Below are 25,901 nucleotides of genomic sequence, written 5' to 3' on the forward strand. Positions count from 1 at the left end.
AATTGCAGATATATACATATGTACCCCTTTCAGGGTTGCACTGGAGAGTTTCCAGTACTCTACCAGTTTGGGCTACCGGGGGGAGAGTCAAGCACCACTTCCATATTTTTACCAAGAAAACTCTATGGATACACTACCAGAATGATTGCAGATGGAAGTGGGGCATTCAGAGAGAGATGTGTCCATGGCATCACTATGGTTCAGAGATGACTCCACAGCATAAGACAAGGCAATATACATATTTGCTGAGAGAATGGGAGGGGTGATGAATTTCATTCATTCATTCATTCAATCGTATTTATTGAGCGCTTACTGTGTGCAGAGCACTGTACTAAGCACTTGGGAAGTACAAGTTGACAACATATAGAGACGGTCCCTACCCAACAGCGGGCTCACAGTCTAGAAAGGGAAGACAGACAACAAAACAAAGCATATTAACAAAATAAAATCAATAGAATAGGTACAAGTGAAATAGAGTAATATGTACAAACATATATACAGGTGAAGGAGGTAAGGCGGGGGGGATGGGGAGGGGGAGGAGGAGGAGAGGAAGGAGAGGGCTCAGTGTGGAAAGGCCTCCTGGAGGAGGTGAGCTCTCAGTAGGGCTTTGAAGGGAGGAAGAGAACTAGCTTGGCAGATGTGTGGAGGGAGGGCATTCCAGACCAGGGGGAGGACGTGGGCCGGGGGTCGACGGTGGGACAGGCGAGAACGAGGCCCAGTGAGGAGGTTAGTGGCGGCAGAGGAGCAGAGGGTGTGGGCTGGGCTGGAGGAGAGAAGGGAGGTGAGGTAGGAGGGGGCGAGGGGATGGACAGCCTTGAAGCCGAGAGTGAGGAGTTTTTGCCTGATGCTTAGGTAGATTGGTAGCCACTGGAGATTTTTGAGGAGGGGAGTAACATGCCCAGAGCGTTTCTGCACAAAGATGATCAGGGCAGCAGCGTGAAGTATAGATTGCAGTGGGGAGAGACAGGAGGATGGGAGATCAGAGAGGAGGCTGATGCAGTAATCCAGTCAGGATAGGATGAGAGATTGAACCAGCAGGGTAGCAGTTTGGATGGGGAGGAAAGGGTGGATCTTGGCAATGTTGCGGAGGTGAGACCGGCAGGTTTTGGTGACAGATTGGATGTGAGGAGTGAACGAGAGAGTGGAGTCGAGGATGACACCGAGGTTGGGGCCTGTGAGACGGGAAGGATGGTAGTGCCGTCAACAGTGATGGGAAAGTCAGGGAGAGGGAAGGGTTTGGGAGGGAAGGTGAATGAAGGGAGCAAGTCAGGGTGATGCAGAAGGGAGTGGGAGAAGAGGAGAGGAGGATTTAGGACTTATGAATTATATAAATAAATATAATTTATTTATATTAATATATGTCTCCCCATCTAGATTGTAAACTCATTGTGGACAGGGAAGGTGTCTTTTGATTACTATATTGTACTCTCCCAAGCACTTAGTACGGTGCTCTGCACACAGTAAGCGCTCAGCATGGCTCAGTGGAAAGAGCCCGGGCTTTGGAGTCAGAGGTCATGGGTTCAAATCCTGGCTCTGCCAATTGTCAGCTATGTGACTTTGGGCAAGTCACTTAACTTCTCTGTGCCTCAGTTACCTCATCTGTAAAATGGGGATTAAGACTGGGAGCCCCCCGTGGGACAACCTGATCACCTTGTAACCTCCTCAGCGCTTAGAACAGTGCTTTGCCCACAGTAAGTGCTTAGTAAATACCATTTCAAAAAAAAGTAAATATGACAATCAAAGAATGAATGAAGATCAGACTCTAGGATGCCCTGTTGCCAAACCTCAGCGTGTGGATCGATCGATGTGGGTAGGTTCATGAGTGCTTCAGTTCTTATCATTGTCTGAATAGAGTCGCTGGTTGTGTGTGCTGCCTAGGATTTTCAGTGGGGAGGGGTCAAGTCACTTCATGTCCGTAGCCCAGAATGCTGAACCTGAAGATTCCTGTGTCCCTTGAGGCCTGAAGTTAGTCCTTGAGTGGAAAAATCTCATCCTCTTCTCTTCCTCACTTCCTCCAGACTTTGTCAAGACTGAACGGGATGAATCCATTGTGCAAAAATCCCTGAAGGGCCCTGAAACCTTCAAGCAGTGGGATCCTGTTAACCGGTAAGTAAACTGTGGTGTCACTGATGATTAATTGTAGCCATGAAAGCTAGCATGGGTTCAGAGGACTTAGTAAGACAGAAATTATTATGGAAAGGAATTTAGACTGGATGTAAAGTAAAATTAGAAAAAAAAAACCCTGGGGGAAAATAGTAATTCTAAGAAAACATGTTTCCTGGTCTTCAGTTAGGCTACTGGCTTTCACTGCCGTCAATTGAATGATCAGTTCAGTGCTGGTGACTGTGGGAAAAGATAGTTTAAAAAATGCCAACTTGTTAAAAAATCACCAAAGTCAAAATCAATTAATCAGTGGCATTTGTTGAGCGCTTACTATCCTAAGAGCTTGGGACTTTTCCCACCTACCTGCAAGGCCAGTTTAGTGAAATGGGTGTCAAAAAAAACCTTCTCTGAATCTCTTCTGGCCACTGGTCATATTGAGAGAAAGAACAGTGGCCTGGGAAACTTGTATTCTGCTTGGAATAGATTGCAGGAAGTCTACCATAATGCATGTTTTCATTGCATTTTGATAGAATGGTGTTGAGGAATTATGGAATTCCGACATCATGCATCTGTCTGGGTACCATGTGATACATTATTGGAAGGAACATTTTTGGGCACACGTGTGGCATTGATCAGAGGAGTGAGATCTACAGTGCCAGCTGTCCCTACATGAGGTCTTTTGGGAACACGACCCCTGTGTTCCAGGAGAACTAGTCATATATGATTTCTACCTGAGGGTAACGTGTCCAGAGAAGATACCCATTTTTCCCATTGATGGTCCCTTTCTTTTTGGTAGGAAATCGAAAAACCCTCACTTGATGGCAGAGGAAGCAGCCGCCATGGCAAGAATCCGGGCTCCTCCTCCAAGCTGCCCAGACCCTCCAGGGAAAGACGATATCTCACGGTAACTATGCTGATCCCCCGTCTTGGGTGTGGAAGAGTTAGTTTGTCCCCAAAGGAACCAAATCTCCAAGGTATGCAAGATTGAGGAGCCTCTGTAAATTTGCAGAAGGGAAAGTTGTTTGGATTTTCCAGTTTCTATAACTGTTGGAGTCAGTCATGCTAATCATCTGGATGTGTTCGCACTGCCCTGTCCTCATGTTTTTCTGCCCTTGAGGACCAATTCAGCCTTTTTGTGTTTTTTGCTCATCACTGGGACATCGATGGAGAACTCACTGAGGGTGTAGTCGTGTTCTTCACACGTGGACATTCTCTCACCTGCTTTTCTACTAATTCTCCTTGCATATTCTGGAGATTGTTTGATTTGCAGACAGTCTTTTGGGAGTTTACTGCCCATTAGATTTCAATCCTGAATCGCTGACTTTTCCAAAATTAGAGTGATGGAGAAATTTCACAGTGGTACAAATAAATCAAGGCAAATTATAAAATTTTAGGGCTGTAAAGGTCTTTGAGACACCTTCTCCCTGGCTCTAGGAAGCATTACATGTCTACTGTCCCAGACAGGTGAGAGTTTAGCCAGTTTTTAATGATGTCCCCCTAACTGTGGGGGTCCCTCAACGTTCGGTTCTGGGCCCCCTTTTATTCTCCATCTTCACCCACTATGTTGGAGAACACATTCACCCCAATGGCTTCAACTACCACCTCTATGCAGATGATTCCCAAATCTGCATCTTCAGCCCTGACCTCTCCCCATCTCTGCAGTCTCTCATTTCCTCTTGCCTTCAAGACATCTCTACTTGGATTTCCTGCCATCACTTCAAACTTAACATGTCCAAAACTGAACTCTCTGTCTTCCCCCTGACTTTCCCATCGCTGTAGACGGCACCACCGTCCATCCTGTCTCACAAGCCTGTAACCTTGGTGTTATCCAAGGTCATTTTTTAACCCACATATTCATTCTATCACTAAATCCTGTCAGTTCGACCTTCGCAACATCGCTAAAATCCATCCTCTCCTCTCCATCCAAACTGCTACCACACTAATCTAAGCACTTATCCTATCCTGCCTTGATTACTGTATCAGCCTCCCTGCTGACCTCCCTGACGCTTGTCTCTCCCCACTCCAGTCCATACTTTTCTATGCTGCCTGGATCATTTTTCTACAAAAACGTTCAGTCCAATATTCCCCACTCCTCATGAACCTCCAGTGGTTGCTCATCCACCTCCACATCAAACAGAAACTCCTTACCATCAGCTTTAAAGTGTTCACTCACCTTGCCCCCACCTTACCCACCTTAGAGAAGCAGTGTGGCTCAGTGGAAAGAGCACGGGCTTTGGAGTCAGAGGTCATGGGTTCGAATCCCAGCTCCGCCAATTGTCAGCTGTGTGACTTTGGGCAAGTCACTTTACTTCCCTGAGCCTCGGTTACCTCATCTGTAAAATGGGGGGATTAAGACTGTGAGCCCCCCGTGGGACAACCTGATCACCTTGTAACCTCCCCAGCGCTTAGAACAGTACTTTGCACATAGTAAGCACTTAATAAATGCCATCATTATTATTATTACTACAACCCACCCACATACTTCATTCATCTATTGCCAACCTACTCACTGTGCCTTGTTCTCAACTGTCTCGCTGCCGACCTCCTGTCCATGTCCTGCATCTTACCTGGAACACCCTCCCTTTTCATATGTGACAGACAATTACTCTCCCCACCTTCAAAGTCTTACCGAAGCCCATCTCCTCCAAGAGGCCTTCCCTGTTTAAGCCCTCCTTTCCTCTTCTCCCACTCCCTTCTGCATTGCCCTGGCTTGCTCCTTTTAATTACCACTCACCCCTGCCCCCAGCCCCATAGCACTTAAGTACATATCCATAATTTCTTTATTCATATTCATTCATTCATATTTATTGTGTTCACTATATGCAGAGCACTGCACTAAGTGCTTGGGAAAGTACAATACAAGAATGAACGGACACAGTCCTTGCCCACAGTGAGCTTCCCCCTCTAGACTGTAAGCTTCCTGAGGGGAGGGATTGTGCCTGTTATATTGTCTCGTTGTACTCTCCCATGTGCTTAGTATGGTGCTCTGCATGCAGTAAGTGCTCAATAAATACAATTGATTGATTGATTTCTGAACAGGTCCAGATTCAAGCCCAGTGAACCAGGGCTAGTGGAACCTGAGGGCCCCACGGGCCAAAATTTGCCCCCTTCCTTCCCATAAATCCCTCTGTGTGGACTCCCCTCCCCAAAACTGCCAAGGTTATTTTTAGTCAGTAGCAATTATGGTAAATGTAGATGTGAATAAGGATCAAGTTCCTATCTGAACAGCCAGGATGAGCTCCCCTATCACCTATCAGAGGGACTTCCTAAGAGTGGTGGACGGGAATGTCTGTCCCTGTGTCCAGAGGCTAAAGCAGCCCTGCAACTTGAGAAGCAGCATGACCTAGTGGATGGAGCATGGATTTTGGAGTCGGAAGGACTTGGGTTCTAATTCTAGCTCCACCACTTGTCCGCTGTGTGACTCTGGGCAAGTCACATCACTTCTCTGAACCTCAGTTACCTCATCTGTAAAATAGGGATTAAGTCTGTGAGTCCCATGTAAAACTAACCTGTCTAACCTGATTAGCTAGTGCCTATCCTCGCACTGAGTAGAGTGCCTGGCGCATAGTAAGCGCTTAACAAATATCTTTGGGGAAAAAAAGAAACAATTGATGTGACTTTTGGGATCCCAATTCAGTGTCTAGCAACTCTCCTTGTTGGGAAGTTTTACCTCCTCAAACCTGACCCTGGGTCCCTCATATTGCAACCAGGAACATTATTTCTTTGTCCATATTGGAAATGGACAGCAGCCAGTTACCATTTTTATGTGCAAAATACTTCATATACATTAAGGCCATTAACACATCACTAAATCAAGGACATCTGAGGACTTACTGTGTGCAGAGAACTGCTCTTGAGGAAGTAGAGTACAGTAGACTTTCATTCATTCATTCAATTGTATTTATTGAGCACTTACTGTGTGCAGAACACTGTACTAAGTGCTTGGGAAGTACAAGTTGGCAACATGTAGAGACGGTCCCTACCCAACAATGGGATCACAGTCTAGAAGGGGGACAACAAAATAATTAGACATCTTGTTAGATATATATATTTTGGCATATATATAAATTGGCAGATTGTTGCCAATTTGTACTTCCCAAGCACTTAGTACAGTGCTCTGCACATAGTAAGCGCTCAATAAATACGATTGATGATGATGATATATTTACTTGATAGACTTGATAGACACACTCCCTGCCCACAAGAATCTTACAGTCTAGAGGGGAAAACAGGCATTGAAATAATTACACACAGGGGAAATTATTGGGTTTAAGGATGTGTACTTCAGTTCTGTGCAGCTGGGGTGAAGTTCTTATAGGATACATATTCCAGTACGTTACCATTGCGGAAGGGAAATCGAATAAGGGAAGTGAGAGCTTAGTTATGGAAGCTTCTTGGAGGAGATGTGATTTTAGTAGGGCTTTGAAGGTGGAAAGAATGGTTTCTGTTTGATGTGGCGGTAAATGGTTGTTCATTGGATGTTTCCGAGGTACGGAGAGACATGGGCTGAAAGTTGTCTTTAGGAGAATGATCCATACAGAGTGAAGTATGGACTGGATTGGAGAAGAGACAGGAGGCAGGGTGGTCAGTGAAGAGGCTAATGCAGTAGTCAATAATAATATAACAGTGATGGCATTTGTTAATAATAATAATAATGATGGCATTTATTAAGTGCTTACTATGTGCCAAGCACTGTTCTAAGCACTGGGGAGGTTACAAGGTGATCAGGTTGTCCCATGGGGGGGCTCACAGTCTTCATCCCCATTTTACAGATGAGAGAACTGAGGCCCAGAGAAGTTAAGTGACTTGCCCAAGGTCACACAGCAGTCACGTGGTGGAGGCAGAATTAGATACCTTGACCTTTAGTACATTAAATCATATTTTTTGAGTGCTTACTGTGTGCAGAGCACTGTACTAAGCGCTTGGAAAGTACAATTCAGCAACAAATAGAGAAATTCCTACCCAACAGTGGGCTCACAGTCTAGAAGGGGGAAGACAGACAACAAAACTAAAGAAAGCAAGTAAATAGGCAACAAAACAAGTAAACAGGCAAAGTAAACAGACCTTCTGACTCCAAAGCCTGTGCTCTATCTACTACACCACACTACTATGCAAGACTGCAGAGAAGAAGAAATCAGGGTTGGAGAAGTAGATTCGGGAGTCATCCATGGAGAGATGGTAATTGAAGCCATGGGAGTGACTGAGTTCTCCAAGGGAGTGGGTGTAGATGGAGATTAGAAGGGGATCCAAAACTGGGCCTTGAGGAACCCCTACGGTTAGCAGGTGGGCGGCAGAAGAGGATTCTGCAGAAAAGACTGAGAAGGAGCAATTAGAGAGATAGGAAGAGAAAAAGAAGAGGACAGTGTCAGTGAAGCCAAGGTTGGATAATGTTTCCAGAAGACGAGGGGGGTCCACGGTGTTGGAGACAACTGAGAGGTAGAAGAGGATTAGGATGGAGTAGAGGCCGTTGGACTTGACAAGAAGGGGGTCATTGGTAACCGTAGAGAAGGCAGGTTTTATGATGAAGTGGGGCAAAAGTTAGATTACAGGGGCTCAAAGAGAGGAATGAAGGAGAGGAAATGGAAACGACAAATGTTGACAACTCACTCAAGGAGTTTGAAGAGGAATGATAGGAAGGAGCAGGGGTGACAACTGGAGGGAGCAGTGGGGTCATGGAGGAGTGTTTTTTTTTTAAGAAAGGGGGTACATGAATACCTTTAAAGGCAATGGGGAAGGGGCCGTTGGAAAGTGAGCAGTTGGAGACCGTAGTCAAGGAGGAAAAAAGGGAGGGCACCTCCCTAAATATATTCCCCTTCCCTTTCATATTTCTCCTTGAGCTTTACTCGAATGTAAAGAAAATTGGAGTTTATTCATTCATTCAGTTGTATTCATTGAGTGCTTACTGTGTGAAGAGCACTGTACTAAGCACTTGGAAAGTACATTTTGGCAACAGATAGAGATAATCGTTACCCAACAGTGGGCTCACAGTCTAGAAGGGGGAGACAGACAACAAAACAAAACAATTAGGCAGGCATCAACAGCATCAAAATAGATAAATAGAATTATAGCTATATACACATTATTAATAAAATAAAATAATAAATAAGTGCAAATATACACAAGTGCAGTGGAGCGGAGAAGAGGGTAGAGCAGAGGGAGGGAGTAGGGGCGATGGAGAGGGGAGGAGGAGCAGAGGAAAGGGGGGCTTAGTCTGGGAAGGCCTCCTGGAGGAGGTGAGCTCTCAGTAGGGCTTTGAAGGGGGGAAGAAAGCTAGATTGGCAGATGTGAGGAGGGAGGACATTCCAGACAAGAGGAAGGACGTGGGCCAGGGTTCGACGGCAGGACAGACGAGAATGAGGCACAGGGAGGAGATTAGCGGCAAAGAAGTAGAGTGTGCAGGCCGGGCTGGAGAAGGAGAGAAGGGAGGTGAGGTAGGAGGGGGCAAGGTCATGGGGAGCCTTGAAGCCAACAGTGAGGAGTTTTTGCTTCATATGAAGGTTGATAGGCAACCACTGGAGATTTTTGAGGAGTGGGGTGACATGCCCAGAGCATTTCTGTAGAGTTCTCAAAATTTGTGTCAGTGTTTGTTTCTCTTACGTTTCTCATTCTTTCCAACATAAAAGGATTTATAGGTGTTCAAGAAATACTACGAGGTAAAGTAGCTTGCCCCCTCTGATACAGTAGCATACAGGAGCTGTGTTCGCAGAGAATTTGTTCATAGTGAGTCTGTTTTGATTTCAGAGCAAGATCCCCTGAACAGGTTAAGCGATTCAATTCATTCATTCATTCAATCGTATTTATTGAGCGCTTACTGTGTGCAGAGCACTGTACTAAGCGCTTGGGAAGTACAAGTTGGCAACATGTAGAGACGGTCCCTATCCAACAGTGGGCTCACAGTCTAGAAGGGGGAGACAGAGAACAAAACAAAACATAATAACAAAATAAAATAAATAGAATAAACATGTACAAATAAAGTAAATAGAGTAATAAATACGTACAAATATATATATGTGTATACAGGTGCTGTGGGGAGGGGAAGGAGGTAAGGCGGGGGGAGGAAGGGGAGAGGAAGGAGGGGGCGTAGTCTGGGAAGGCCTCCTGGAGGAGGTGAGCTCTCAGTAGGGCCTTGAAGAGAGGAAGAGAGCTAGATTGGTGGATGTGAGGAGGGAGGGCATTCCAGGCCAGGGGGATGACGTGGGCTGGGGGTTGACGGTGGGACAGGCGAGAACGAGGCCCGGTGAGGAGATTAGCGGCAAAGGAGCGGAGGGTGCGGGCTGAGCTGGTGAAGGAGAGAAGGGAGGTGAGGTAGGAGGGGGCGAGGGGATGGACGGCCTTGAAGCCGAGGGTGAGGAGTTTTTGCCTGATGCGTAGGTTGATTGGTAGCCACTGGAGACTTTTGAGGAGTGGAGTAACATGCCCAGAGTGTTTCTGGACAAAGACAATCCGGGCAGCGGCGTGAAGTATGGATTGAAGTGGAGAGAGACAGGAGGATGGGAGATCGGAGAGGAGGCTGATACAGTAATCCATACGGGATAGGATGAGAGCTTGAACGAGCAGGGTAGCGGTATGGATGGAGAGGAAAGGGCGGATCTTGGCGATGTTGCGGAGCTGAGACCGGCAGGTTTTGGTGACGACTTGGATGTGAGGGGTGAACGAGAGAGCATAGTCGAGGATGACACCAAGTTTGCGGGCTTGTGAGACAGGAAGGATGGTAGTGGCGTCAACAGTGATGGGAAAGTCAGGGAGAGGGCAAGATTTGGCAGGAACTTGGGGCTGAGTGATATGTGTTTTGTTCATTCTGATATATGTGAGGGGGATACTACAGATTAATATCCACTCTAAAGTGAGGAAGCCAGAATGACATTTACCAAAGTGTCTGTGGTTCATCAAAGACATTTGGCTAGTCAGTCAAGGCTCTAATTAATCTTCCTGCCTTTCCCGGCAATGCCACCACAGCACATGTGTATTTATCTGTTTATTATGATTGATTGATTTTCTTGTATTTATTACCAAGAGTACATTCATCAATCTCTCTTCTTTCTCCTCCATTACACTGGGACCTTTTCAAGGACAAAGAGCAGGTATTTTATTTGTGTATGTTTCACAAGTTCTGCGCTCACAGACACTCAGTGTATATGGTCGATACTGTAACCAAGAAAGCTAAAACACCTACATTTTCCCACCCTAATTTCCAGTTTTATGGCAGAAATGTCAAAGGAAATAGGGAGAGCCTGAAACACATGATTCCAAGTTGCCATCTTTTATGAAAAGGAAACTTCTCCTCAGGCAGAATTCTGCAAAAAAAAGTCTCCAGAGAAGGTGATGGGGATTGGCTTCTCTGTAATATACCCCTGTTGATGCATTTGTTTCAGTAAACTCTGGCCTGGGCCAGCCAAATACAAGTGATTTATTTCCCCAAAGGAGGGCTACCTGGAAGGGAAGTGGCGGAAGAAAGAAAAAAAGATGTGTTAAAGACACTGTAGGGGGGCGGGAGGGAGGTAGGAAATCAACCTTTATCATAAACAGAACCTTTAGCAACTGTATTTACTAGGTAGGTACTTCTTCAGTGCTGAGCACTGAACCAGTCATTGAAAGAACATTCAGAAAAAGTAAAGGCATGACCACTGCCCTCATGGAGTATATAACCTAAGGGAAAGACAGAAAACCTAAACTGAATATAGTAAGTTGTGAGAAAAATGTATCCATCCCTACCCATCCTTAAAAAAATCCTCTCTTGACCCCACAGCCCCCTCCATTTATCGTTCCATCTCCCTCCTACCATTCCACTCCAAACTCCTTGAGCGAGTTGTCTACTCTCGCTGTCTTCATTTCCTCTCCTCCAATTTTCCCTGTGATTCTCTGCAATTTGGCTTCCGCCCCCTTCCACTCCACAGAAATTCCTCTCTAAGGTCACCAGTGACCTCCTTCTTGCCATATCCAATGACACCTACTCCATTCATTCATTCAATAGTATTTATTCATTCATTCATTCAATCGTATTTATTGAGTGCTTACCGTGTGCAGAACACTGTACTAAGCGCTTGGGAAGTCCAAGTCAGCAACACATAGAGACGGTCCCTACCCAACAGCGGGCTCACAGTCTAGGAGGGGGAGATGGACAACAAAACAAAACATATTAACAAAATAAAATAAATGGAATAAATATGTACAAATAAAATAGAGTAATAAATATGTACAAACATATATATATTCTCTCTATATATTTGACACTGTGGACCACCCCCTTCTCCTCAACACGCTATCTGACCTTGGCTTCACAGACTCCGTCCTCTCCTGGTTCTCCTCTTATCTCTCCGGTCGTTCTTTCTCAGTCTCTTTTGCAGGCTCCTCCTCCCCCTCCCATCCTCTTTCTGTGGGGGTTCCCCAAGGTTCAGTGCTTGGTCCCCTTCTGTTCTCAATCTACACTCACTCCCTTGGTGACCTCATTCGCTCCCACGGCTTCAACTATCATCTCTACGCTGATGACACCCAGATCTCCATCTCTGCCCCTGCTCTCTCCCCCTCCCTCCAGGCTCGCATCTCCTCCTGCCTTCAGGACATCTCCATCTGGATGTCCGCCCGCCACCTAAAGCTCAACATGTCGAAGACTGAGCTCCTTGTCTTCCCTCCCAAACCTTGTCCTCTCCCTGACTTTCCCATCTCTGTTTCCCATCCCATCTCTTTCCCATCTTTCCCATCTTTCCCATCTCTTTCCCATCTGTTTCCCATTCCCATCCCATCCCATCTCTTTCCCATCTTTCCCATCTCTGTTGACGGCACTACCATCCTTCCTGTCTCACAAACCCGCAACCTTGGTGTCATCCTTGACTCCGCTCTCTCATTCACCCCTCACATCCAAGCCGTCACCAAAACCTGCTGGTTTCAGCTCCGCAACATTGCCAAGATCCGCCCTTTCCTCTCCATCCAAACTGTTACCCTGCTCATTCAAGCTCTCATCCTATCCCGTCTGGACTACTGCACCAGCCTTCTCTCTGATCTCCCATCCTCGTGTCTCTCTCCACTTCAATCCATACTTCATGCTGCTGCCCGGATTATCTTTGTCCAGAAACGCTCTGAGCATATTACTCCCCTCCTCAAAAATCTCCAGTGGCTACCAATCAATCTGCGCATCAGGCAGAAACTCCTCACCCTGGGCTTCAAGGCTGTCCATCCCCTCGCCCCCTCCTACCTCACCTCCCTTCTCTCCTTCTACTGCCCAGCCCGCACCCTCCGCTCCTCTGCCGCTAATCTCCTCACTGTACCTCGTTCTCGCCTGTCCCGCCGTCGACCCCCGGCCCACGTCATCCCCCGGGCCTGGAATGCCCTCCCTCTGCCCATCCGCCAAGCTAGCTCTCTTCCCCCTTTCAAGGCCCTACTGAGGGCTCACCTCCTCCAGGAGGCCTTCCCAGACTGAGCCCCTTCCTTCCTCTCCCCCTCGTCCCCCTCTCCATCCCCCCATCTTACCTCCTTCCCTTCCCCACAGCACCTGTATATATGTATATATGGTTGTACATATTTATTACTCTATTTATTTATTTATTTATTTTACTTGTACATTTCTATCCTATTTATTTGATTTTGTTGGTATGTTTGGTTCTGTTCTCTGTCTCCCCCTTTTAGACTGTGATCCCACTGTTGGGTAGGGACTGTCTCTATGTGTTGCCAATTTGTACTTCCCAAGCGCTTAGTACAGTGCTCTGCACATAGTAAGCGCTCAATAAATACGATTGATTGATTGATTGATTGATTGATATTCATTCACTCATTCAATCGTATTTATTGAGCGCTTACAGTGTGCAAAGCACTGTACTAAGCGCTTGGGAAGAACAAGTTAGCAACATGTAGAGACGGTCCCTACCCAACAGCGGGCACATAGTTTAGGGGGGAGACAGAGAACAAAACAAAACACATTAATAAAATAAAATAAATAGAATAAATATGTATAAATAAAATAAATAAATAAATAAAGTAATAAATATGTACAACATATATACATATATGCAGGTATATGCATATATACATCCTAACTATCCTCAGCCTCCCAGCTGCCTTGGACACTGTGGACCACCACATTCACCTGGAAACATTAACTAACCAATCTTGGCTTCATTGACACTGTCCTCTCCTGGTTCTCCTCCTATCTCTCTGACTGCTCCTTCTCAGTCTCTTTTGCAAGCTCCGCTTCTGCCTCCCATCCGCTGACTCAAGTCCCTCAAGGCTCTGTTATGAGCTCTCTTCTATTCTCTAGACACACACACTCCCTTGGAAAGCTCATTCACTTTGATGGCTTCAACTATCATCATTAGGCATATGATTCCCAAATAAACCTCTCCAGCCCTGATCTCCTTCTTCACAGTCTCACATCTCCTTCTGCCTTCAGGGCATCTCTTCTTGGCTGTCTCACTGACATCTCATGCTTAACATGTCCAAAACAGAACTCCTCATCTTCCCAAACCCTGTCCTCCCGTAGACTTTCCCATAAATGTAGACAACACTACTATACTCCCTGTCTCACAAGCCCATAACTTTGGTGTCAACCTCAACTCCTCTCTGTATTCAACCCGCCTATACTATTCTGTTACCAAATCCTAGATTCTACCATCACAGCTTCTCTAGAATTTGCCCTTTTTTATTCATCCAAACTGCGACCCCGCTGATCCAAGCACTTATCATATCCTGCCTTGTCTACTGCATCAACCCCTCATTGACCTCCCCTTTTCATTCATTCAATCGTATTTATTGAGCGCTTACTGTGTGCAGAGCACTGTACTAAGTGCTTGGGAAGTACAAGTTGGCAACATATAGAGACGATCCCTACCCAACAGCGGGCTCACAGTCTAGAAGGGGGAGACAGACAACAAAACAAAACATATTAACAAAATAAAATAAATAGGATAAATATGTACAACTAAAATAAATAAATAGAGTAACAAATGTGTACAAACATACAGGTGCTGTGGGGAGGGGAAAGAGGTGAGGCGGGGGGATGGGGAGGGGGAGGAGGGGGAGAGGAAGAAGGGGGCTCAGTCTGGGAAGGCCTCCTGGAGGAGGTGAGCTCTCAGTAGGGCTTTGAAGGGAGGAAGAGAGCTAGCTTGGCTGATGTGTGGAGGGAGGGCATTCCAGTCCAGGGGGAGGACGTGGGCCGGGGGTCAACGGCGGGACAGGCGAGAACGAGGCACAGTGAGGAGGTGAGCGACAGAGGAGCGGAGAGTGCGGGCTGGGCTGGAGAAGGAGAGAAGGGAGGTGAAGTAGGAGGGGGCGAGGTGATGGACAGCCTTGAAGCCAAGAGTGAGGAGTTTCCTGCCTCTCCCCTCTCCTTCAAGCTTCACTTGCCTAGATCATTTTTTTAAATATCTGTTCAGTCCACATCTCCCCTCTCCTCAGAAACCTCCAATTGTTGTTCATCCACTTCTGGATCAAATAATAACTCCTTCCCGTCAGCTTGAAGACGCTCAATCAGTTCTCCCCCTCCTACCTTACTTCACTGGTTTCCTACTACAAACAAGCCTGCACATTTCACCCCTCTAATGCCAACTTACCGGATGTACCTTATTTTTGTCTACTTCACCAAGGATCCCATCCTCCCTCTAGCCAGGAACTAGATCCTACTTCGTATCCAACAGACCACCAGACTTCCTACCTTCAAAGGTTTACTTAGATCATGTCTCCTCCAAGGGGCCTTCCCTGACTAAGCCCTCCCTTCCTCTATTCACCCTCCCCTATGCATCACCTAAGCACTTAGATCTGTACCTCTTAAGCACTTTTATGCTCATCCCATCCCACAGCACTTATGCACATATCTGTATACTCTGTCATTCCTCTCTGGGTAATTTATATTAATGCCTGTCTTCCTCTCTAGATTGTAAGCTCCTTGTGGGCAGGAAATGCCTACTTATTCTGCTGTAGTGCACTCTCCCAAGCACTTAACTGTACTCTGCATACAGTAAGCACTCAATAGAGAAGCAGTGAGGCTTAGTGGAAAGAGCCCGGGCTTGGGAGTCAGAGGTCATGGGTTCTAATCCTGCCACCGCCACTTGTCAGCTGTGTGACTTTGGGCAAATCACTTCACTGGGCCTCAGTACCCTCATCTGGAAAATGGGGATGAAGTCTGACAACCTGATTAGCTTGTATCTACCCTAGCGCTTAGAACAGTGCTTGGCACATAGTAAGCACTTAATAAATACCATCATTATTACACATCCACCAAACTTCAAAGCCCTACTTAGAGCTCACCTCCTCCAGGAGGCCTTCCCAAACTGAGCCCTCCTTTTTCCTCTCTTCCTCCTCTTCCCCTCCCCATTTCCCCCCTCCCTCCCTCTGCCCTACCCTCTTCCCCTCCTCACAGCACCTGTATATATTTGTAAATATTTATTACTCTATTTTATTTGTGCATATTTATTACTCTATTTTATTAATGTTGTGTATACAGCTATAATTCTACTTACTCTGATGGTATTGACACGTGTCTACTTGTTTTGTTTTGTTTTCTGTCTCCCCCTTCTAGACTGTGGGCCCGTTGTTGGGTAGGGACCGTCTCTATATGTTGCCGATTTGTCCTTCCCAAGCGCTTAGTACAGTGCTCTGCACACCATATCCGCTCAATAAATATGATTGAATGAATGAATAAATACTACTGATTGACTGAAATGATCAAACTGGTAAATATCTGAGTGCTAAGGTGGTTGGGGTAAGCATGATTAGAAAAGAGAGTAGATACAACCTTTAGTCCCTTCTTTGTCCACTCAGCCCCCGAACCCCCAATTCAAAGCCCTTTTAAATCCCACTTCTTCACAGCTTAATCCCTAATACCCCAAACTACTATTCTACTAGTCATTTCTAGCACTTACATATATTTACACCTATCCTCTGCTTAACATTCAATTGTTTATTTTGATTTCTCTAGTTAGAAATATTTTTACTTCTCTGTTAGAGCGTAATCTCCTTGAGGGCAGGGAACAAATGATGCTGTGTGACCTTGGCAAATCACTTGACTTCTCTGGGCCTCAGTTAACTCATCTGTAAACTGGGGATTAAGACTTTGAGTCCTGTGTGGGACAGGGACTGTGTTCAGCACTTAGCATGGTGCCTAGCACATAGTGAGCACTTAACAAATACCACAGATACCACTTCTTAGTACTTTACTTTCCCAATTGCTTTGTATACCGCATTGCACCCAGTGGATAATAATAATAATAATAATAATAATGGCATTTAGTAAGCGCTTACTATGTGCAAAGCACTGTTCTAAGTGCTGGGGAGGTTACAGGGTGATCACATTGTCCAACATGGGGCACACAATCTTAATCTCCATTTTCCAGATGAGGGAACTGAGGCACAGAGAAGTTAAGTGAATTGCCCAAATTCACACAGCTGACAAGTGGCAGAACCGGGATTGAATCCATGACCTCTGACTCCAAACCCCATGCTTTTTCCACTGAGCCACACTGCTTCTCAGCATGGATGCTTAATAAATATTGGTACTCCTATTTCAGCACTTCTTCCTTTCATCGGTCTTGTAAGGTTCATGTGGGCAGAGATTTTGTTTCCGACATTTATTGTACTCTCTCACTTCAGAAATTTCTGTACATAGTAGATCTTAATAAACACTAGTGATTGAACTAAAGGTGAGAAAAATTATGAGTGGAATGAAACCAGCTAAAAGTCCTTAAGATGCTACAGCGCAATAAAGGTTACAAGCACACTTAAGAATACCAATATAAGAATAAAAAGTGTGACTAACCAAAATGGATGTATAAACCTACAGGCACATCCATATGTTCTGCGATGGTTGTAGTAGATAGTGTAACCAAGGTAACTGGGTATTAAAAACAAGTCAAGAGGGCAGTGAGGTAAAGGGAACTATTTAGAAATATTAATTCATTCATTCATTCAATTGTATTTATTGAGTGCTTACTGTGTGCAGAGCACTGTACTAAGCACTTGGGAAGTACAAGTTGGCAACATAGAGAGACGGTCCCTACCCAACAACGGGCTCACAGTCTAGAAGGGGGAGACAGACAACAAAACAAAACATGTGGACAGGTGTCAAGTCATCAGAACAAATAGAATTAAAGCTAAATGCACGTCATTAACAAAATAAATAGACTAGTAAATATGTACAAGTAAAATAAATAGAGTAATAAATCTGTACAAACATATATACAGGGCTGTGGGGAGGGGAAGGTTGTAGGGCGGGGGCGTGGGGAGGAGGAGAGGAAAAAGGGGGCTCAGTCTGGGAAGGCCTCTTGGAAGAGGTGAGCTCTCAGTAGGGCTTTGAAGGAAGGAAGAGAGCGAGCTTGGTGGATGGGTGGAGGGAGGGCATTCCAGGCCAGGGGGAGGACGTGGGCTGGAGGTCGATGGCGGGACAGGCGAGAACGAGGTCCAGTGAGGAGGTGAGCGGTGGCAGAGGAGCGGAGGGTGCGGGCTGGGCTGGAGAAGGTGAGAAGGGAGGTGAGGTAGGAGGGGGCGAAGTGATGGACAGCCTTGAAGCCCAGGGTGAGGAGTTTTTGCTTGGTGCATAGGTTGACAGGCAGCCACTGGAGATTTTTGAGGAGGGGAGTGACATGCCCAGAGCGTTTCTGCACAAAGATGATCTGGGCAGCAGCATGAAGTATAGACTGAAGTGGGGAGAGACAGGAGGATGGGAGATCAGAGAGGAGGCTGATGCAGTAATCCAGTCAGGATAGGATGAAACAATCAATCATAATTTTTATGGTCTATTTCTGAACTTTTATAAGGTTGGCTATTCCAATTTTACAGTTGGAGAAGGGAAGATTAATTGATTCCAAATCATTGAGAGTAAATGATTCAATATTTTAGTATGTGATCTTGTTTTCATACCATCAGACCTTATTTTCATTTCATAGCTTGATAATTTATTTGGTTTATAAATTTCATTATACTATTAGAATAGTTTCATGTAAAGGACTGTTTAAGCAAACACTTCAAATAGAATAGACTCTATCTCTTAGGTGAATTTTAAGAATTCCTTGTACTAAAGCATTGTAACGAAGGTATTTGACACAAACTCGTTTAAGCATTTACTTAAACCTGTACTAGAAAACTCCATGAAAAGTGGTGCTTTATATTGTATTTGTTAATATTTCTAGGCACTATCTCCCATTCAAAGAATAACATACGGTATGTTCAATGAGTCATTTTCTTAAGGAACACAAATTTGTCATCATATTTTTAGTACAAATGAATTTAACCTTTTTGTCAATGGGCTAATGCTTATTGTACACATTTCTACTAACCCAAGACAAGGACCTATATTAGTCTGTGCAGTTCATTGAACATCATTATTGTAATCATTTTCAAGAGCCTGATGGTGTGTATATTTATTGGGGGTTTTTTCCTTTCAGTTTCCAGCAGACAATTTGTCAAATAATGACAGAAGGGGATTCTGTTCATTCAAAGATTTAGTCTAGTTTTAGGTTTTGATTGCCCTGAGGACCAGGGCCATCTCTAATTTTCACTTCAGGATTCTTTCCCAGTGCTTGGTACAGCTCTCTCACAATGTAAGACATTAAATATTATTACTTCAAAGAGACTACAGGATAAAACATTGCACACATCAACATTTGTTTCACCTTTACGTAGGAAAAGGCAAGAAAACATAAACTATGTTTTATTTCTCCTGGCCTTCCTCACCCAGTTGATATTTCACTCTGCTTCCTGGATCATTTTTCTAAAAAAAAAAGTTGCGTTCATGACTCTCCACCTCCACGAACCTCTAGTGATTGCTGCATTTAATAGAAACTCCTTATCATAGGCTTAAAAGCACTCAATCAGCTCCCCACCTGCTCCACTGAGCAGTGTGGCTCAATGGAAAGAGCCCGGGCTTGGGAGTTAGAGGTCGTGGGTTCTAATCCCGGCTCTGCCACTTGTCAGCTGTGTGACTTTGGGCAAGTCACTTCACTTCTCTGTGTCTCAGTGGCCTCATCTGTAAAATGAGGATCAAGACTGTGAGCCCCACGTGGGACAACCTGATTACCTTGTATCCTCCCCAGCTCTTAGAACAGTGCTTTGCACATAGTAAGCGCTTAACAAATGCCATCATTATTATTATTACCTTACCTCACTGATTTCCAATACAATCCAGCCCTCACACTTCACTCCTTTAACACCAACCTACTATATCTTACCGACTTGTACTTCCCAAGCGCTTAGTACAGTGCTCTGCACACAGTAAGCGCTCAATAAATACAATTGAATGAATGAATGAATAACAACTGTACCTCAAACCTGTCTACCTCGCTGCTGACTCCTAGCCCACATTATTTTATTAATGATGTGCCTATAGCTATAATTGTATTTATTCTGCTGGTATTGACACCTGTCTACATGTTTTGTTGTCTGTCTCCCCCTTCTAGACTGTGAGCCCGTCGTTAGGTAGGGACCAACTCTTATCTGTTGCCGACTTGTACTTGTACTTGTACTCAGCTCCGCAACATTGCCAAGATCCGCCCTTTCCTCTCCATCCAAACCGCTACCCTGCTAATTCAAGCTCTCATCCTATCCCGTCTGGACTACTGCACTAGCCTTCTCTCTGATCTCCCATCCTCGTGTCTCTCTCCACTTCAACCCATACTTCATGCTGCTGCCCGGATTATCTTTGTCCAGAAACGCTCTGGACATATCACTCCCCTCCTCAAAAACCTCCAATGGCTACCGATCAATCTGCGCATCAGGCAGAAACTCCTCACCCTGGGCTTCAAGGCTCTCCATCACCTCGCCCCCTCCTACCTCACCTCCCTTCTCTCCTTCTACTGCCCAGCCCGCACCCTCCGCTCCTCCACCACTAATCTCCTCACTGTACCTCGCTCTCGCCTGTCCCGCCATCGACCCCCGGCCCACGTCATCCCCCGGGCCTGGAATGCCCTCCCTCTGCCCATCCGCCAAGCTAGCTCTCTTCCTCCCTTCAAGGCCCTCCTGAGAGCTCACCTCCTCCAGGAGGCCTTCCCAGATTGAGCCCCTTCTTTCCTCTCCCCCTCGTCCCCCTCTCCATCCCCCCGCCTTACCGCCTTCCCCTCCCCACAGCACCTGTATATATGTATATATGGTTGTACATATTTATTACTCTGTTTATTTATTTATTTATTTATTTTACTTGTACATTTCTATCCTACTTATTTTATTTTGTTGGTATGTTTGGTTCTGTTCTCTGTCTCCCCCTTTTAGACTGTGAGCCCACTATCGGGTAGGGACTGTCTCTATGTGATGCCAATTTGTACTTCCCAAGCGCTTAGTACAGTGCTCTGCACATAGTAAGCGCTCAATAAATACGATTGATTGATTGATTGTACTTCCCAAGCGCTTAGTACAGTGCTCTGCACACGGTAAGCGCTCAATACTTACGATTGAATGAATGAATCAATCAATGGTATTTATTGGACACTAACTGTATGCAGTGAACTGTATTAAGGGCTTGGGAGAGTTCAGCGCAATAGAGTTGGTAGGCAAGCTCCTTGCCTTCAAGAAGCTTATAATCTAATGGGGAAGATAAAGCATTAAATTACAGATAAGGGAAGCAGCAGAGAATAAGGATATGTACATTAGTGTTGTAGGGTCTGCACTGCTTACTATGTGCAAAACACTGTTCTAGGCACTGGGGGAATACAAGGTGGTTGAGTTGTCCCACAAGGGGCTCGCAGTCTTCATCCCTATTTTGCAGATGAGGGGACTGAGGCATAGAGAAGTGAAGTGACTTGCCCAGGGTCACACAGCTGACAAGTGACGGAGATGGGATTGGAACCCATGACCTCTGACTCCCACGCATGGACTTTTTTCCACTAAGCCAAACTGCTTCTCTAAGAGTACCATATAACACGTATTCAAAAGTATTAAGTGTTTACTGGGTGCAGGGTCCTGTACTAAGTGCTTATTATTCTGTTTTATTAATGATGTGTATATAGCTATAATTCTACTTATTCTGATGGTATTGACACCTGTCTACTTTTTTTGTTGTCTATCTTCCTCTTCTAGACTGGGAGCCCACCGTTGGGTAGGGACCGTCTCTATATGTTGCCAATTTGTACTTCCCAAGTGCTTAGTACGGTGCTCTGCACACAGTAAGCGCTCAATAAATACGATTGAATGAATGAATGTCAAAGTGCTTAAGGAGTGCACAGATGACACAGAAGAGAGGGGAAACAGAATGGGGAAGCGAGAGGTTAGTCCGAGACAGCTTCTTGGGGGAGATATGACTTTAGAAGGGCTTTAGAAGATGGAGAGAGTGGTGGTCTGGTAAACATGAAGGGGAAGGGAATTCCAGGGCAGAGGGAGGCTGTGTGCAAAGGGGCCAACAGCGAAAAAGACAAGATGGAAGTATAATAAGTAGGTTGGCATTAGAAGAGTGAAGTGTGAGAACTGGGTTGTTGTGGGAGATAAGCTAGGTTAGGTGGGAGGGGGAGAGCTGGTTGACTGCCTCTAGGCCGTAAGCTCGCTGTGGTCAGAAATGTGTCAGTTGTTATAGTGTATCCTCCCAAATGCTTTTACAGTGCTTTGCACACAGTAAGTGTTCAATAAATATGATTGAATGAATAAATGAATGCCTCCAAGCTAATGGTAAGGAGTTTCCACTTGATGCAGAGGTCGTTGGGCAATCACTGGAAATTTTTGAGGAATATGGAGCTGTGTGTCGAATGATTTTTAGAGACATGATCCAGGCAGTTTGGAGACCTCCCGCAAGGTTTTCCTAATAGCAATAGTATTTATTAAGTACTTACTATGTGCAGAGCACTCTACTAAGTGCTGGAAAAGAATATGCAGGTGAAAATTAGATATGCCTTAGCCCTCAAGAACCTCACAAGTGATTAGAGTGATAAGGAGGAAACCGGTGATGGACGCATAAGGATAGATGAAACAGCAAAAAAGACAAGGACAGATATATAAAATAAAAACAAAAATCAGTAGAATGCTATGCCTAGAGGAGAAGAATTTGAGGGTTCTCGTGACTCAGTGTCCAATTCACATTCATGGCCACAACCAGGTGTAAGGAGAAACAAGAGACAGTGAGGAGGCTGATTCAAGGCAGGGAATGATTAGCACTTGGACTGGCATGGTAGCAGTTCTGACAGAGAGGAAGGGGTGGATTCTAGAAATGTGAAGGTAGAGCTGACAGGATTTGGTGACAGACCGAATAGACAGGTTGAATGAAAGAGATAAGTCAAGGATCACTGTTAAATAAGATTCTAGGATCATAGGCAAGAGAAAGAACCTCAAGAGATTCCATGGTCCAGCTCCTTCCCTCCAAGGAGGGGAATATCTAAAGCATCTGGAAAAGGTGAATAAAGATCTCTAAGAATGCTTCTAGACTGTGAGCCCGTTCTTCTAGACTGTGAGCCCATTGTTGGGTAGGGACTGTCTATATATGTTGCCAACTTGTACTTCTCAAGCGCTCAGTACAGTTTTCTGCACACAGTAAGCGCTCAATAATTACGATTAAATGAAAAGAATGGAAACTCTCGCCTGTTCCAGTTTTTTTTATCATCCTGATAAGCCTTTTTTTGTTTACGTCCAACTGAAATATTTTCTGCTGAACTATTGAGTCAGGATCATGGACAGAGATCACAACTACTCAAGATTCTCCCCATAAAAATCTTTCCTAGATCTAAAGTCAATCAAGCCTTCCCTTCTCTAGGCTATACAACTCCAATTTCTTTCATCTTTCCTTATGACCCTAAAGGTGCGTCATTAAGAGCCTTACCTTAGTAGAGTGGGGATATGATGATGACAAAGGGAATGGAGTGCACGGATTTGCGTTTGAGTGACTGGAATCGAAGCGGGACTGGAAGCAGGGAGACCCACAAGGAGACTATTGCTGAAATGTTGCTCGAGAAAAGGGCTTGTACTGGGGTAGTCGCTGGGAGAGCAAAGAGTGGATGTAAAAGATTACTAACGAAGAATCAGCGGAAGGAGATGGCAGGTTGGCTGTGGACAGCGAAAGATCCGGAAATTGAAGATTCCACAATTATAAGCATGTGGGATTTGGGGATTAGTCGTCTAACCCCACATATTGTCAGTTGGATAGAGTGGATTTGGAAGGGCAGAGGGCCTAGGTATGAGCTCTGTTTTTAGTTGATGATGATGATGATGATGGCATTTATTAAGCACTTACTATGTGCAAAGCACCGTTCTAAGCGCTGAGGAGGTTACAAGGTGATCAGGTTGTCCCACAGGGGGTTCACAGTCTTCATCCCCATTTTACAGATGAGGTAACTGAGGCCCAGAGAAGTTAAATGACTTGCCCAAAGTCACACAGCTGACAATTGGCAGAGCCGGAATTTGAACCCATGATCTCTGACTCCAAGCCCGTGCTCTTTCCATTGAGCCATGCTGCATATTTATGGTATTTTTATGGTTCCAGGTACTGTACTAAGCATGGGGGTAGATACAAGCTAATCAGGTTGAACACAGTCCATGTCCCACATGGGGCTAGCGTGGCTCAGTGGAAAGAGCACGGGCTGTGGACGCAGAGGTCGTGGGTTCAAGTCCCGGCTCCGCCAACTGTCAGCTGTGTGACTTCGGGCAAGTCATTTAACTTCTCTGTGCCTCAGTTACCTCATCTGTAAAATGGGGACTAAGTCTGTGAACCCCCCATGGGACAACCTGATACAAGGAGGTCACCTTGTAACCTCCCCTGTGCTTAGAATAGTGCTTTGCACATAGTAAGCGCATAATAAATCAATAGTATTTAATCAATCATATTTATTGAGCGCTTACTGTGTGCAGAGCACTTTACTAAGCGCTTGGGAAGTACAAGTTGCAACATATAGAGACAGTCCCTACCCAACACTGGGCTCACAGTATAAAAGACTGTGGGCTCACAGTGGGCTCACAGTCTAAATCATCAATCGTATTTATTGAGCACTTACTATGTGTAGAGCACTCATTATTATTATTATTAACCCCTTCTTCCAGATGAGGTAACTGAAGCCGTGGGACAACCTGATCACCCTGTAACCTTCCCTGTGCTTAGAATAGTGCTTTGCACATAGTAAGCGCATAATAAATGCCATCGTCATTATTATTATTATCAACCCCTGTTTTCCAGCTGAGGTAACTGAGGCCCAGAGAAATGAAGTGACTTCCCCAGGGTCACACAGCAGGCAAGTGGCGGAGCCAGGATTAGAACGCAGGTCCTTCTGACTCCCAGTCCCACCCGCTATTAAATGAGAAGCCACGCTGCTCCTCAGCCAGTTTTTTAGTCTCGGTTGGCTCCCGGAGAAATAAGAGGAACATTTAGCCTGTGGGTTTTTTCCCCCCCTTTCTAGAACACCTCATTTCAGTGGCTCTAACATCACCGAGATCATCAATCCAAACTACATGGGAATGGGACCTTTTGTTACCCAGATGAGCACCCAGGTGAAGCAGACCCTTTCACCTGACCAACAACCAACCCTTTGGAGCTATGACCAGCCCCTCAAGGACAGCTCCCTTGTGCCTGGCTGGGGAGACTCTCCCCCGACGCCACCCTCCCAGCCTCCCGTGTCTCCAAAAAAGTTCTCTCCCTCATCCTCTCACCGAGGCCCCGGTCCCAAGACTCAAGAGCAACTGTGAGTATTCCCTCATTACAAGGTCTCCGGGAGTTTCCAACCCTTAAAGAAATGAAAAAAGCAGGCCTTTTGTTTATAGTATTTGTTAAGCGCTTTACCCGTTGTTGGGTCGGGACCGTCTCTATATATTGCCAGCTTGTACTTCCCAAGCACCTAGTACAGTGCTTTGCACGCAGTAAGCGCTCAATAAATACGATTGAATGAAGGAATGAATAATAATAATAATAGTAACGGAATTTGTTAAGCACTATGTGCCAAGCACTGTTCTATACACTGGGGTAGATACAAGTTAATCAGGTTGGACACAGTCCCTGTCCCACGTGGGGCTCACACTCTTATCCCCATTTTACAGATGAGGTAACTGAGGCGCAGAGAAATGAAGTGACTTCCCCGGGGTCACACAGCAGATTTTTGGCATAGCTAGGATTAGAACCCAGATCCTTCTGAATCCCAGGCCCGTGCTCGATCCTTGGGCAAGTCACTTAACTTCTCTGGGCCTCAGTTCCCTCATCTGCAAAATGGGGATTAAAGTGAGCCTCCCGCGGGACAGCCTGATCCCCAGTGCTTAGAACAGTGCCTGGCACATAGTAAGCACTGAATAAATGCCATTATTATTATTATTATTATTATTATTATCCACTAAGCCACAGTGCTGGCTTTACTGTGCCAGCATTTGCCCCTCCATGTGTTTATGGTTTTTGGAGAGCCAGAGGACCCTGATTTAAGAAAAAGAGCAAACACAAGTAATGGTGAATAGATAGGTAAAGCCTCCTGCTACTTTTTATTATCAGATCCTTTGGCTACTTTCTCTGGAATTTCTGGATTCCCGGCAGCCCTGGTTGAAATATCACGGCATTCTCCTAATCCCCACCTCTTTCTCTTTCTTGCTGAGCCATGGTTTTCTCATAGTAGAGGGAGCTTTGGGGACTGATCACGATGGCTTTATATCTCCAGAAGCTCAGCATATTGAGATGAAGGGGTCCAGGGCCTTCCTGGACCCACCTACCCATTCCACATAACCCTTGTAGTTCCCCAGCCTCAGTCTTCTGACTGAGAGGTAACTAACAGGTCATTCGTGGGAGGAAGCTCGAATCAGATGATTAGCTTTGCCCGTGTCGGGTGGCTGCCTGGACAGCCGGAAGAGAGAGGCAGGCAGAGTTTGTTACACAATTTAGGACACCGGTCCCAGCAAAGTGTAGAGAGCCTTGGCCGAAAATGTAGACGTGGCAAATTACAGAG

At 45.4% G+C, this 25,901-nt stretch overlaps 1 protein-coding gene across 1 annotated transcript in view; it reads left to right on the plus strand.

Moving 5' to 3' along the window:
• The window catches only part of INPP5D (inositol polyphosphate-5-phosphatase D), a 217,429-nt gene that overhangs the window by 182,192 nt on the left and 9,336 nt on the right, over positions 1 to 25,901 (plus strand). The window contains exons 24-26 of the mRNA XM_038749732.1: positions 2,019 to 2,106; positions 2,900 to 3,007; positions 24,381 to 24,662. Coding sequence (XP_038605660.1) covers positions 2,019 to 2,106; positions 2,900 to 3,007; positions 24,381 to 24,662 — 478 coding nt within the window. The remainder of the gene's footprint in view (positions 1 to 2,018; positions 2,107 to 2,899; positions 3,008 to 24,380; positions 24,663 to 25,901) is intronic.

Source organism: Tachyglossus aculeatus, chromosome 1 (genome assembly GCF_015852505.1).
Source record: "Tachyglossus aculeatus isolate mTacAcu1 chromosome 1, mTacAcu1.pri, whole genome shotgun sequence".
NCBI classification, from domain to species: Eukaryota; Metazoa; Chordata; class Mammalia; order Monotremata; family Tachyglossidae; genus Tachyglossus; species Tachyglossus aculeatus.